Source organism: Chinchilla lanigera, unplaced genomic scaffold (assembly GCF_000276665.1).
Source record: "Chinchilla lanigera isolate Chin_1 unplaced genomic scaffold, ChiLan1.0 scaffold00041, whole genome shotgun sequence".
NCBI classification, from domain to species: Eukaryota; Metazoa; Chordata; class Mammalia; order Rodentia; family Chinchillidae; genus Chinchilla; species Chinchilla lanigera.
The window spans coordinates 15132555-15145669 of NW_004955442.1; the positions used below are offsets into that span (position 1 = coordinate 15132555).

Below are 13115 nucleotides of genomic sequence, written 5' to 3' on the forward strand. Positions count from 1 at the left end.
GCCCCCTTGCCTTTGCGGCCCGGCGCCGGGCGCCGCCTGCCTGGTCAACTGCTCAGGCCGCGGGCTACTGACGCTCGGGCCCGCACTGCGCATCCCTGCGGACACCACAGCTCTGTGAGTAGCCGGGCCTGGGCGGGCTGGCGGTTGCCATGGCTCCGGGTGGCCGGGAGAGCATCGCGGCGGGGCTAGGCCGCTCCCAGGGCGAGGCTCCGGCGCGGCTGTCGGCCCGACTAAATAAGGAAAATCTGGAACTGCGGCCGGCGTGGCCGGGGGGAGGGGGCAGGCCGAAAGTCCTGGCTTCTCTGACAACAGAGGTCCCTCGCGGTGGGGTTCCGAGAGCGGGAGCTGACAGCGTGCGGGGCGGGGCGGAAAGATCGAGGTATGTGGAGAGAGCTAGCACACACTAATTAGAAGCTAATTAGAGGCTAATTGGGATGCGGCCTGGGGCTTGAGGATTTTCTGGGAGGCGGGGTTTCTGTCGGTGTGGAGGAGGGGCAGGTCTTGGTTGGACGCGGCAGAATGGTCCTGATGTGAAGGAAGGGGCCGGGAGGTGGGACCAGAGGAAGAGGGGAGGGCACCTGAGATGTGAAGAAGGGAAGGTGCCTGAACGTGGCCAAGTGTGACAACTGCAGGAATGGTGTGAAGGGTTGGGGAAGGGTGGGAGGTGGACCCACAGGCCAGCCAAGGTCTTGAAAGGCCTCAGGGTGCTCTATTGCAGCGGTATTCTGGAAACAGTGGGAGGGGTAAAACGCTTAAGAGACAGCGTCGGGTTTAGTGTGGAGGTAATAGTAATAGGTAGCCTTTACTGAGAGAATCCCTGAGCCAGGCCTGTGCCAAACTCTTAGGGATCATCGCACTTGACTTTGGCAGAGTAAGTACAATCAGGACCCCAGTTTTGCAGTTGATGAAATAGCTCTGGAGATACGATGAGACTTGTTCAAGGTATACAGCCTGGACATGGTGAGGGCGAATTGGATCTGTGAGGTGCCAGGACGCGGAATGGGACTGAGAAGTGGGTAGGGGACTGAGATTGTAGATACTAGTTCCGGGGGCTGGGGAAAGTTTCAGGGCCTGCTAATCCCAACTCCTTAGATTTCCTGGGCACTTTTGGACACCTCAGCCCAGAAGTCCCTGCTGGAATCTCCTAGAGGAGCTTGTGACATCCTGGGCCTGTTAATCTGGAGGAGGGCTCTTTTCTGCCTTTTGGTTTTGTGATGCTTCTTGGTGACTCCAATATGGAGCTGCCTTTAATAAGAGAGTCCTTTGTCCTTGGTGTTTTGCTTGATAGTCTGGGTAGGAAAGAGCAAGTTCTCCATGGCTAGTTGGGAACAGTGGTTGGGGGCTGTTCTGGGCTTGTCATTGTACTCCTTGACCACTTGAGCAACTGTGGCGCCGCTGTCTCTGTGGAGATGGGCCCCCTTCTGCCTGCCAGCAGTGCCCACAGAATTGCGTCAGATCCACTCCACCCTTTGTTTCTGGATGCTGTCGGTGAGGGTATCTCAGTTTCTGCCAACTGGTTGCTCTGGGAGTCAGGCCTAGCTCCTTCTGTTGTTCCCACATCCCTAGCCCCTGGTGCCCCCTGCTAGCCTCCCAGGAGCTATCCAGGAAATAAAGGATGAGGGGTGTATAGCGCTGTTCACTCTCAGGCTGTCGCTTTTTGTGCCTCCTTAGGCTCCGGTCTGGGGTTTTTTGTTTTTGTCTTTTTGAGACAGGGTCTTGCTGTGCAGTTCAGGCTGGCCTTGAGCTCACTTTGTAGCCCAGGCTGGTCTCGAACTTGTGACATTCCTCCTGCCTCAGCCTCCCAAGTGCTGCAATTACAGGTATGAGACACCACGCCCAGCTCTGGGTTTTGTTAAAATGAGTCTTCTGGGAGCTGGTGACCTGATCTGGCCTGAGGTGGCAGGGTTTTTAGGGTGCTGGCCCTTCTCAGTGTGTGATGGGACATCAAGGTGACCTTATGTGGGCAGGTGAGAGGAAAGGAGGAGACTCCACGTTCTTCTTTCTACCCACAAGGGTGTCTCTGGAAGATTTCCAGAGATGAGAGGGACACATGAGAAACTGGGGCCTTAGGGAGATGTTGAGATACCCCTGCTGGTCCTCCAGGCCACCATCTGTGTTTAGTGGGTTTTTAATTCAGCACACTCCTTAGGGAACCAGTGGGAGCTTCTCTAAGGGCGAGCCCACAGACACAGGGCAGCCTCTCACATGAGTGTTTAGGTACCCTGCAAGCGTTGCCTTCTCTTGTCAACAACAGCCTCTGTAAGGGGCTTGGGCAGCTGTGTTTGTGACTCCTTGGCCAGCCTGACATGAGGCAGGACAGATGGGAGGGTGCCTTGGGCTTCCAACACCACAACCTTCCGGTCTTTCTTGGGTTAAAATGATGCTGCTGGGAGGTGGCAGCTTGAAAAAGATGACGTTATTGGCAAAATGTTGCTGCTGCACTATTTTTGAAGCTTTGCTATGGAGAATTTAAAGCTTCCTTACAGAGAAAAGTAGTCAGAACCGGGTGGTAAATCTCACCTCCTCTCCCATATCAACCCTCGCCCATGTTTTGAGTAATTTCCAGAATTCTGGTCTTTAATCTGTGAGCGTTTTGAAGTGTATCATAACTCCCTAAACACACCTAAAACCCATTGTTATGCCATTTGTTATTACTCCTCAGTCCATTAAATGTGCAGTGTGTTCAAGTTTTCCTTCTGTTTTTTTTTTGTTGTTGTTGTTTATTTTTTGTATTTTTGAGACAGGGTCTTGCTATGCAGTTCAGGCTGGCCTTGAGCTCACTTTATAGCCCAGGCTGGTCTCGAACTTGCAGTGATCCTCCTGCCTCAGCCTCCCGAGTACTGGGATTATAGGCGTGTGCCGCCATGCCCAGCTCATTCTGGTTTTTTTGATAGTTTGAATTAGAGTCTCAGTAAAGTCTTCATAGTGTAATTACCTAATGTCTTTTAAATCTCTGTTGATGTTATGCTCCTCCATCTCTTTCCCCTTCTGCAATTCATTCAATAAACTGGCTTCTGTGACCCTGGGTTCCCAGTTGTCTCTGAGCTATCACTCTGCAGTGCTTTGGGGTGTGTTTCTGTCCTCTCCATCTTTGCAAGTTGGGAGTTGGATTTTTGTGTGGACAGTCCCACATCAAGTACTCTAGAGCCTCTTGTGGCCAGTGACTATAACATAAATATTCTGTCACTGCAGAGGGCTTTCTCGATGGTGCTGCTCTAGGTGTGAGATGTTGATTAGCTTCAGCTTTTGTTGCTTTTGGGGATCATTTCTTGGGTGGTTTGTGCTGCTAATTTTGGCTAGGGGCTTACCTTGGCCTGGTGTTGTTTTGTGAGTGTTTTGGGACTAGAATGAAGCACATACTAGGGACTCAGTAGGTAACTGGTTCACTGGTTTAAAATATAGGGGTCTTAGGGTCTTTATTTTGCTGGGAGTATTGAGGGACTTGATGTTTCTTCTCTGGACCACTAAATAATAGGAGATTGCTGGGAAGAGGCTCAGCCCCATGTGTCTGTGCCCTGGATCGAGGTGTGAGGGAAGGCAGGCATCTGTGCCCAGACCCCATGGCTTGGTAGAGGCTAGCTTGGGCCTAATGTACTAGTATATGTGCTGGCAAAGTGAGCACTTGGGCCTTATGTATTAGATGGCACCTGCCATGCATTGCTGCTTTAGGGGCAGCAGAGGGTCTTCAAACTCCTGTTCTAAGCCTTGGGGCCTAAGAGCCAGGACTGTGAGTTGTCACTAAAGCTTGAGGCATTTCTGACCAGCTGTGAGCCTCTATGAGCCCTCACCAGATGTAGGGCCCAGTTGTGACTTGTCCAGCCCTGTACCAGGGGTCTGTGAGACCACTGTTGGGCTCAGTTATCATAGTGGAGGAGCCCACATTAAACTGACATAGATTCCAGAAAGACAAAGACAGATGTCAGGGAGGAGCCTTGGAAAGACCTCAGCTGCAGGTGATGTTGAAGCCAAAACTCAAAGCTTGTATAGGAGCTGCCCAGGACCTGGCAGAGCATTCTAGATAAGAGAAGAGGCGCATGGAGTCCCTGAGGCATGAGGTGATAGAACAACAGGAGGCAGAGTCTTTATGGGGAGAGCAGATAAGGAGGACTTTATAAGGTCTAGAAGAGAAGCATGACCAGCACCATCTAGAAGGAACTCTAGCTGCTATGTGGAGATGCAGGGGAGGATGGCATCATGCAAGTGCTGCTGGCTGACTCTCTGGGTTCTGAGCTTTGCCTCCTACAAGGTGCCAACCTTGGGAATTCAGAACAATGTGAAAGGTAATTTAGTTTTTTAGATTGCCAAAAATGGGAACAGCAGTGAACTTATGTATTTGGTTGCCAAGGGGAAAGAGGAGAATGGTGCCTATTTTTTAGGCAAGGGAAACATCTCGTGTATAGCTTGCCTTTCTCTGCAACACTTGAAGATCTAAAAAGATGCACCCCAGAGCACCTGTACCCTGCAAACCTTCAGCAGCTAGTGATGTACATGAGTACATAAGCATCATGTTATAAGAATATCTGTGGGAATGAGAAACATCTGCAGATCATCCACCTGATGCAGGACTTGTGTCCAGAACATACAAAGAACTCTTAGGTCTCAGTAACAAAACAAATGGCCCTGACAGTATCGTGCCACATGCCTGTAATATCAGTACTTGGGAGGCTGAGGCAGGAGGATCACTACGAATTCTAGGCTGGTGTGGGTTCCATAGTGAGTTCAAGACCAGCCTGAACGACATAGCAAGACCGTGTCTCAAAAAATCAAAAGAAACAAACAAACAAAAAACCCAAATGGCTGTGTAAAAAATGGGGAAAGGACCTGAACAGACATTTTTCCACAGAAGAAACATCACTGGCCAAGAACCATAGGAAAAGATGCTCAACATTGTTAGTCATTAGGGAAATGCAAATCAAAACCACAGTGAGACACCACTTCATAACCACCACGATGCGGTTGTCAAAAGGAATGACAAGTGTTGGTAAGGCCAGGGAGAAATGAGAACCCCTGTCCTCTGCTGAGAGTGCTGTACAGTGGTGCCGCCTATGGAAGAGCCTGGCAGCTCCTTCAACAATCACGTGGAGTTACATAGGATTCTGCCTCTCCACTCATGGGTATTTGCCCAAGAAAAATTAAAGTAATGTCACACAAAGACACACACGTTCATTCACCATCACATTCACAGTATCTGGGTCGTGGAAGCACCTCAGAAGTTTTTTTTGTTTGTTTGAGATAGGGCCTCGTTACATAGTCCAAGGTGGTCTTGAACTTACTATGTAGCCCAGGCTGGCCTTGAACTTGTGGCTGATCCTCCTGCCTCAGCCTCTGAGTGCTGGGGTTACAGGGGTGCCCTACTACGCCTGCCCAACACTCCAAAAGTTTCAGTGATGACTGGAAGTGCCAGGGTGGGCCGTGCAGGCTGAGGCAGGAGGATGACTATGAATTTGAGGACAGTGTGGGTTCCATAGTGAGTTCAAGGCCAGCCTGAACAATATAGCAAGAATTTGTCTCAAAAAAAAAAAAGAAAACAAACAAAAACCAAAGGCTTTGTAAAAAATGGGGAAAGGACCTAAACAGACATTTCAGGGTGTGTGTGTGAAGAAGGGTATGTTTCTCTTGGTGTGGTGGAAGTGGTAATACATGGGCAGAGCACATAGGCTCTGAGAACATGGCACTTGCTGAAATGGCCGCCGCAAAGGCCATATATCCTATGACTCCTGTAATGTGAAAAGTCCAGAACAGGAAAATCCACAGAGATAGAAAACAGATTAATGATTGCCTGTATTGAGGGGAGGGTTGGGTGGTGAAGGGGTAATGACCAAGGAAGGTGGGGTTTCTTTTTGGGATGATGAAAATGTCGTGAAATTAGATAGTGATAATGGTTGTACAACTCTGTATATATACTGAAAACCGCTGAATTGTTTATCTTTAAAGGGTAAACTTTCTGGTGTGTGAACTATATCTGAATTTTTAAAAATCTGTGAAGGAACTACTAAGGAGCTATAGGTCCCTGCTGTCTTGCTGCCCTCTGTGGTTCCCTGTACTGAATCCTGTGCTAAGCCCTTTACGTCCTTTCATAGATATCTCACTGTGGAATTGTGGGGCTAGAATCACTCTTGGTCCCATTTTACAGACCAGAAAGCTGAGGTTTCCAGAGATGGATTCACTTCCTAAGGGCAGATGGTCCGTGAGTTGTGGCAGATGTGATGAGTTCAGCATGCTCTGGGGCAAGCTCCCACCACCCGCCAACTATATGTAGCATCCTGGTTTGTAGGTGCTAGGGAGAGGTGACAGTGGGGCCTCCCGGAGGTGTGTTTGAAGAACTTGTGGAGAGACCTAGGGGCTGCTGAGGCTCTTTGTCCAAGCCTTTCCATTCATTCCCCTTGGACTCTCCAGCCATCTCTGCTCTGTCCTGGATAGTTTCCTTTTAGCTTCAAGAGGGAGGTATAGGGGCCTAGCATTAGATCTGGATTCACATCTCAGGTCCTCCACTTCCTGTATGATCTTGGCTATGTCACTAGCCTCTCCAAAGGTCGTTTTTCTTGTCTATAAAATGAGCATCATGATTACATTTATCTTTGAGAGGTGGGGATATGTCATGCATCAACAAGGCTCACTGCCCTGTTATAATGGTTATGATTATAACCATTGTTTAGGTGCCCTGGCTCTCCTCTCTGTGATCTCTGGGGCCCATTGCTTTATACTCAGGTATCAGTCACCAGGTGCCAGACCCTAGGACCTGCCCTGCTGGGGACAGATAGGACATAAGAGCCTAAGGTTGAGATATGCACAGATCAGATGCTGTGGCTGATGGGGAAAGAAGAAACCAGTCTAAGTAGGCAGACTCCTATACATTCCTCAGCACCCAGCTCAAGAAGGCCATAAGTTTAGAAGTCTTCCTATCTTCCCTGATCTGATCTGAGAAGTGTCTTTTTTTTTTTTTTGGTCTTTTTGAGACAGGGTCTTGCTATGCAGTTCAGGCTGGCCTTGAGCTCACTTTGTAGCCCAGGCTGGTCTTGAACTTGCAACCATCAGCCTCTAAGAGATGTCTTCAGTGCAAAGGCTATAGGGATTCATGAGGCCTGGCATGTTCCCTCCTCTTTTTCTCTGAGATGGGGTCTTGCTAGGTCGTTTAGTCTGGCCTGGAACTTGCATCCATCCTTCTGCTTCAGCCTCCCAAGTGTTGGAATTACAGGTGTGCATCACCACGCCTGGCTTGGTCTTGCCTTTTGAATGCTGAGACCATTGGCACACACAGCACTTGATTTCTTGCTTGTTTTTATCTCAGCTTTTATGTTTTTTTTTATGCATTCAAATGTGTGTATGTGACAGTGAAATTATGTGAAGTAAGCAGCCTGTAGTACACACCGTCGGTTTTACCTCTTCCTTTTGTCCTGAGTAATGGTGATCTGTCTGTCCCCTGTTCTCTGCTCAGTGTCCCTGCTTATGGCAGTGTGTTGCCCTGATGCCAGCCTTGGCTATCAGGCATGCACTGGTAGATCTTTGTGTGAGTGTCTCTGGTGGATATTGCAGGGCTGTTGGGAGCTTTTTGGAAGGTTGTGCTAAGTGTATGTGACCCTCATTTCTACTCCTTCCAGATCCTCTAAAGACTGTTCTATGGTATTTCCCTCCGATGCTTGAGATCATGGTGTCTCCACCTGGACTTCTCATGAGGCTTTTCCTCCCTCACACTGGCTGTTGTGCAGGGGTGTCTCAGGCTACCATCTTGAGACAGCTAACAGTGTGGCTAATGCCAAATGTGGGTCCCACCTCTGCCAACCCCTCCCTGGGCTTCCCCCAGGGGTAGAGGACAGGTCTGCTGCTGCTTTTACTCTTCTACCCTGGGGTGCCACTGCCAAATGGGCAGGATGCATAGAGACCCCAACTCTTGAGGGAGAGTCTGGCTGGGATTGGTTTCCACTGAGGAGGCCATTTTGGATGGAGATGCACATTTTCCTCTCCGGAACACTGTGGTGGCGGCCAGCGCCAGCAGCCGGAGCCCAGACGGCCGCCTGCCTAGCATTCTGGAATGAAAACATCCCGCTTCTCCCGCAGCAGCCGTCTGGGGTGGCGGCTGTCTGGGCTCAGCACTCCTCCTGGCCTGGCCAGGCGTGGGCGCAGCGGTGGGGCGAGCATCCTCCTGCAGGATGGGGCGCAGCTGGAAAATGCAGCTCATATCCTTTCCGGAACACCTCGTTCTCTCTGGCTTGGCAGCCATCGTTGCCAGGGGGCCCCTCTGTGCCTGGGTAACAATGCCAGGGACAGGGGCTGCACTTCAAGGCCAAAGGAGGGGGCTTCTTTTCTCCCAGCCCTGGTCAGCTGCTGTCCCCACCTGTAGTAGCCCCCTGCTCTGAAGACAGGTTGGTGCCTTTGAGGCTACCTTGGGGAGGCTTTGTCCTCAGGAAAGGGCAGAAGCCAGCTCTTGTGGTCACAGCATGTGCAAGGGTTAGGGCCAGGGGCATGCCACAGCTGTGGGAGTGGAACAGGCTCAAGGGTCCTGGGATCCATGCTGCTTCCTAGCCCTGGTATTGGGCAGGTTAATGCCACTGGCCATGCCTGAGAGATGAGTGAGTAATGAGTGTGAGTGCTGAGACTGCTGGCTGGCCTAGTGTTGCTGCCCGCAGCAGAGGACAGCAGCCCCTGGAAAGCCAGGGCCCCCAACTTTCTTCTTGGACAAACTGGGTCTCCTGGCCACCCCTGGACTTCTCTGGGGGTAATATAGGGGTAGAGACAGGTCTCTCTGAGCCTCAGGGTTCCTGTCTGAATAGGCTGGCACTGTACTGCCCTCACGGCTGTGATGGGATGTGAGCCACTGGCAGTCCTGGTGTTGAGTTGTTGTGTGCCAAGGCACCAGAAGGGGTTTGGAGGGCCTCTCAGCATTGATACTTTTCCCACCCTTCCCCTAGAGGGGGGCTCCATGTTCCAGCTGCAGATGGGACGGGGTGCGCCCATCTGCCCACCCTGGTTCTGTTAATACCTAGATGAGAGTGGATGGCTCTTGTGACAGCCTTCTGTGTAGGATTTTTCCCTCACAGTACAGGAAGGCCCCCGACTTCCTTTGGCTCTGATGCTGAATCCTCTCTCTTTTTTTTTTGGTTTTCCTCCAGTACCAGGAATCGAACTCACGACCTTGCACTTGCCAGGCAGGTGCTGTGCTGCAGAGCTAAATCCCCAGCCCCTGGATCCTTTCTCTTACCCTTGTCTGTGGGTCCCAGGAGGATTCTAGGTGGTGGTGTTGGGCTGGAGTGGCACTTGGTGTCTGTGATAAGGGGTTCTGTATGGACAGGCAGACCCTACAGAATGCCCTGTGATATGTAGGGGCCCTCCTGCTTCTCCTGCCCCAGCCCTGGGACTAAGATCATCAGGTCCCAACTCAGCTGAGGGACCCTTGTCCTTTCCCTCTTGTCTCAAAGGCTGGCCCCCTGCTGCTTCCTGGGCCCTGGTTTGGAGCCACGTGGGAGGTGGGCATCAGAGTGCAGAGCAGTGTTGAGTCTGGCTGGCCTCTTGCCCCTTTTTCCCTGGAAATGCAGGGTGGGCATAGCCAAGAAGTCCCTCCCCCCCCCCCCCGTGCTCTCTGCATGTTTTTCTTCAACTCTTTCTTAAACTTGAATTCATTAATTTAAACATCATTTCCGGGGCTGAAAGCCAGCCTCACTCACCATAAATAGAAGAGAACAAAAGCAAAGAAAGCAAAGGGAGTGAGGGAGAGCGAGGGTGTTAGACACCCCTGGCACAGCTACTGGGCTCCTGAAAGGAAAGTACATTAGTGCTGAAAGGTACTGTGGCCAGGCCAGGAGGGCCTGTCCTCCCCTCTCTCCTCTGCCAGGCCGGGGGTGAGGAGGGGAGCGGCGGCGGCCCTCTCACTATGGGCTCTCCTTGCTTCTCCTTGGCTCTGGCTCCTGGAGCGATGCTTCTGTGGCGTCCCCAAGCTCTGCTGAGGAGACTGTTTCCTCCAGGGAGCTGATAGGGCTGGCTGGCTGGGCCTGGAGGGAATGGGGACCCCTACCCACTTTGCTGTCCTGGTTGTTGGAGGGAGGAGGCTGGCTCAGGAGGAGTGGGTTACATAATGTCCACAGGCGGCCCCTCGTAGCTGTTCCCCTGAGTCCTGTTTCCAGTACGGCGGCCAGTGCGGGGCGGGGGTGCTGGGCCTGGCACTTGCCTGACTGCTGACCACATGCTTTTGGAATGTGCAGATGTTTCCTTGGGGGCTGCAGCTGGCCGGCACACCTCTTCCAGCATCTGGACTGGGGAGTGGGCATCCTCACCACTCCCCACTCAGCAAAGGAGGCAACTGAGGCCATTCAGCTGCAGGTCAGGGTTAGGCTTGTCTGAGCCCACTGTTTTTGCAGCTCTAGAATGGAGGTGGGTCTTGAACCTGTCCTATGGTTGAGGCATATATAGTGGCCCTCCTTGACTTTCCCCTGCACACCTTAGTGCACAGCTTCACACACATGGTCATCCCCTCTCTAGCAAGCCACCCTTGAGACCACCTGCCCTCTTTGCCCCTGTGTGGCCTAGGGGTGAACCCTTCTCATTGTTCAGTTTCTCCTGTCTGTGGGCAGCAGGGCTGGTTGAGGACCCCTGGGTAGCCCTCCAGTTTCCCTCATGTCTACCAGGTCCCTGCAGTTCACATTACCATATTCTGCCCATGTAGATGCCCCTGGGGATATCAGCCATGGTATAACACCTGGCTAGTGGGAGGCACCAAGTGCAGTAGTGAGTGTATGCCTACCTAGAAGAGCATAAGCTCTGTGGGTTGGGGACCCAGGCTGCATGGTTTGAAGACTTAGGGTGATACGCAGATCGAGCAGGACCCTGAATTGTCCACTGAGTCAGAATAGTGCAGGGGCCTCCATCCTAGGAGCTCTACTGAGTTGGGGTTGGGAGCAGTGGGTAGAAAGAATGCCAGAAAGTAGACAACAGAGACATGGCCCTTGCCTCCACCAGGGGTTCTCAGGGTACTAGAGCAGAAGTAGGGTTGATGTGTTAAAAAGTAGCATACCTCAAAGGTGTGGACCCTCCCACTATGCTGCCCAAAAATACCTAGCAGGATAGTCATCATCTAGTCTCATGGGGATGGGTCACTTCCATGTTCCCTGAACTGGGTTGCTGGAATTCTAACATGCTCACAACCTAAATAAAGAGTGCTATTGCAGGTTGTTTTCATTGGTATCTCTCCACATACTGTGAAGATTGAATGTTCCTTCTGTGTCTGTGACTATTTATGCTTTTAATAATTGCGTTTTTGCTTTTAGCCTTTTTTTTGGTGGCAGTTGGGATTGGATTTAAGGCTTCATGTTGCTAGGCAACATCTTCAGTCCTCTTTAGTTTATTTTTAAATTTTGAGACAGGGTCTCATTAAGTTCCCTAGATTGACCTTGAATTTGCACTCTTCCTGCCTGTGTCTCCTGAGTATCTGGGGCTACAGGTGTGTGCCACCATGCCCAGCTCTTTCTAGTTATTTATTTATTTTTGTCTTTTTGAGACAGGGTCTTGCTGTGCAGTTCAGGCTGGTCTTGAGCTCACTTTGTAGCCCAGGATGGTCTCAAACTCGCAGCAGTCCTCCTGCCTCAGCCTCCTGAGTGCTTGGGACTACAGGTGTGTGATACCACACCTGGCTCAGCTTTTTCTTTTTTAGAAAATTGGAGTGGTGGCTTTTGTACCACTAGCAAGGGTTCTTAGCAAGGGTATTATTATTCTTTAGTCAGAAATCCAAATTGTAGCACTTTTCCCAGCTTGTAGTGCTTTGTTTGTTTGTTTGTTTGGAACCTAAACAACAGCTTTCCATATCTCCAGAGTCTTACTGTGTTGCTTAGGCTGGTCTAGTGGTCTAGAACTCTTGGGCTCAAGGAATCCTCCTGCCTCAGCCTCCTGAGCAACTGGGACTGTAGGTGTGTGTCGTTGTGATTGGCCTGTAGTTTGTTTTCTGATTTTATTTGTGGTATTTTTTGTGGAGGTTGAATGTGTTTGGTGTTTGCTTACTTGCTTCTTTGTTTATTGTGGTACTGGGGATTAGACCCAAGGCCTTTGCACTGAACTACATTCCTAGCCCATTTTATTTTTTATTTTGAGACAAGGTCTTGCTAAATTGCTAAATTGCTCAGGCTGAGCTTGAACCATAATCCTCCTGCTGCAGCCTCCCAGAGTGCTGGGATCACAGGTATGTGCCCGGCTAGGTTGCATGTTTTTGGATATAGTTGGTTCTTTAGTCCTTGATGCTTTGTTTCTGCGCTTAGGTTCATGCTCTGGAAACATGTGACTCTTTCCATTGGTCTTGGTTGGTGTGTCCTGGCTCACTTAGGTTCTGTTGTTTTGAGTTGTGAAGGTGTGCTCTGGCTCTGGTGCCCACACTGTGGTTGCTTATGACTTGTTTACCACTTGCAGGTTTGTGAAAGCCAGAGGCTTGTTGTAACTCCTTTTCCTCTGTGTTGGGGGCAAGGCACAGTGGGAAGGAGCACAAATTCATATTTCCATGTTTCTTGATGATTCTTCTCATAGCTGGATCCAGATAAACCTTTGTATTATCTTTTAGATGCAGTAAAGGTTTTCATTTTTTACTTTTGGGTTTTTTATTTTTTTATTTTAAAGATAAAAGAATGAGAACATATTAACAAACACATACATTTTCAAAATAACTCATAAACAGTACAAGTAATACAGAATTTCAGACAAAGTGATAGGAAATTAACAATGGTTGTTGTATTACATGTTGATATCTTCAAATTGGTTACTCAGAATACTTTTGGGTTTTGAGGCAGGGTTTTTCTGTGTTGTCCAGGCTGGCCTGAAATTTCTGAAGCTCTTGCTTCAGATTTGAGTGCTGGGATTACAGGCCTGTATTAGTATGCCCAGTGGAGTTTGTAATTCATTGTGTTGGACTTGAAGTTTGTTGTAGATCATCACCATCACTGTGATGTGGGCTCATCCACCAGGGTCCTTCTCCCTATTTATCTTACCTTTTTGCCCCCACTGTGTCTTGGGAACATTCTGATGTCTTCCCTCTACCAGTGGATAGTAGCAATGGGGCCCTGGAAGCCCTGGTGCATTCTGAACCCCATGTGGTGGTGTGAGACCATCCTGCTAGGGTAGGGCAGAGGGTTGGTGTGGGGCCTTGG

At 50.2% G+C, this 13115-nt stretch overlaps 1 protein-coding gene across 1 annotated transcript in view; it reads left to right on the plus strand.

The window, feature by feature from the left end:
* The window catches only part of Pkd1 (polycystic kidney disease 1 (autosomal dominant)), a gene marked incomplete at its 5' end in the record, with an annotated part of 45823 nt that continues 32708 nt past the window's right edge, over positions 1-13115 (plus strand). The window contains 1 exon segment of the mRNA XM_013517656.1: positions 1-114. Within this exon segment, the coding sequence (XP_013373110.1) occupies positions 1-114 (114 nt within the window).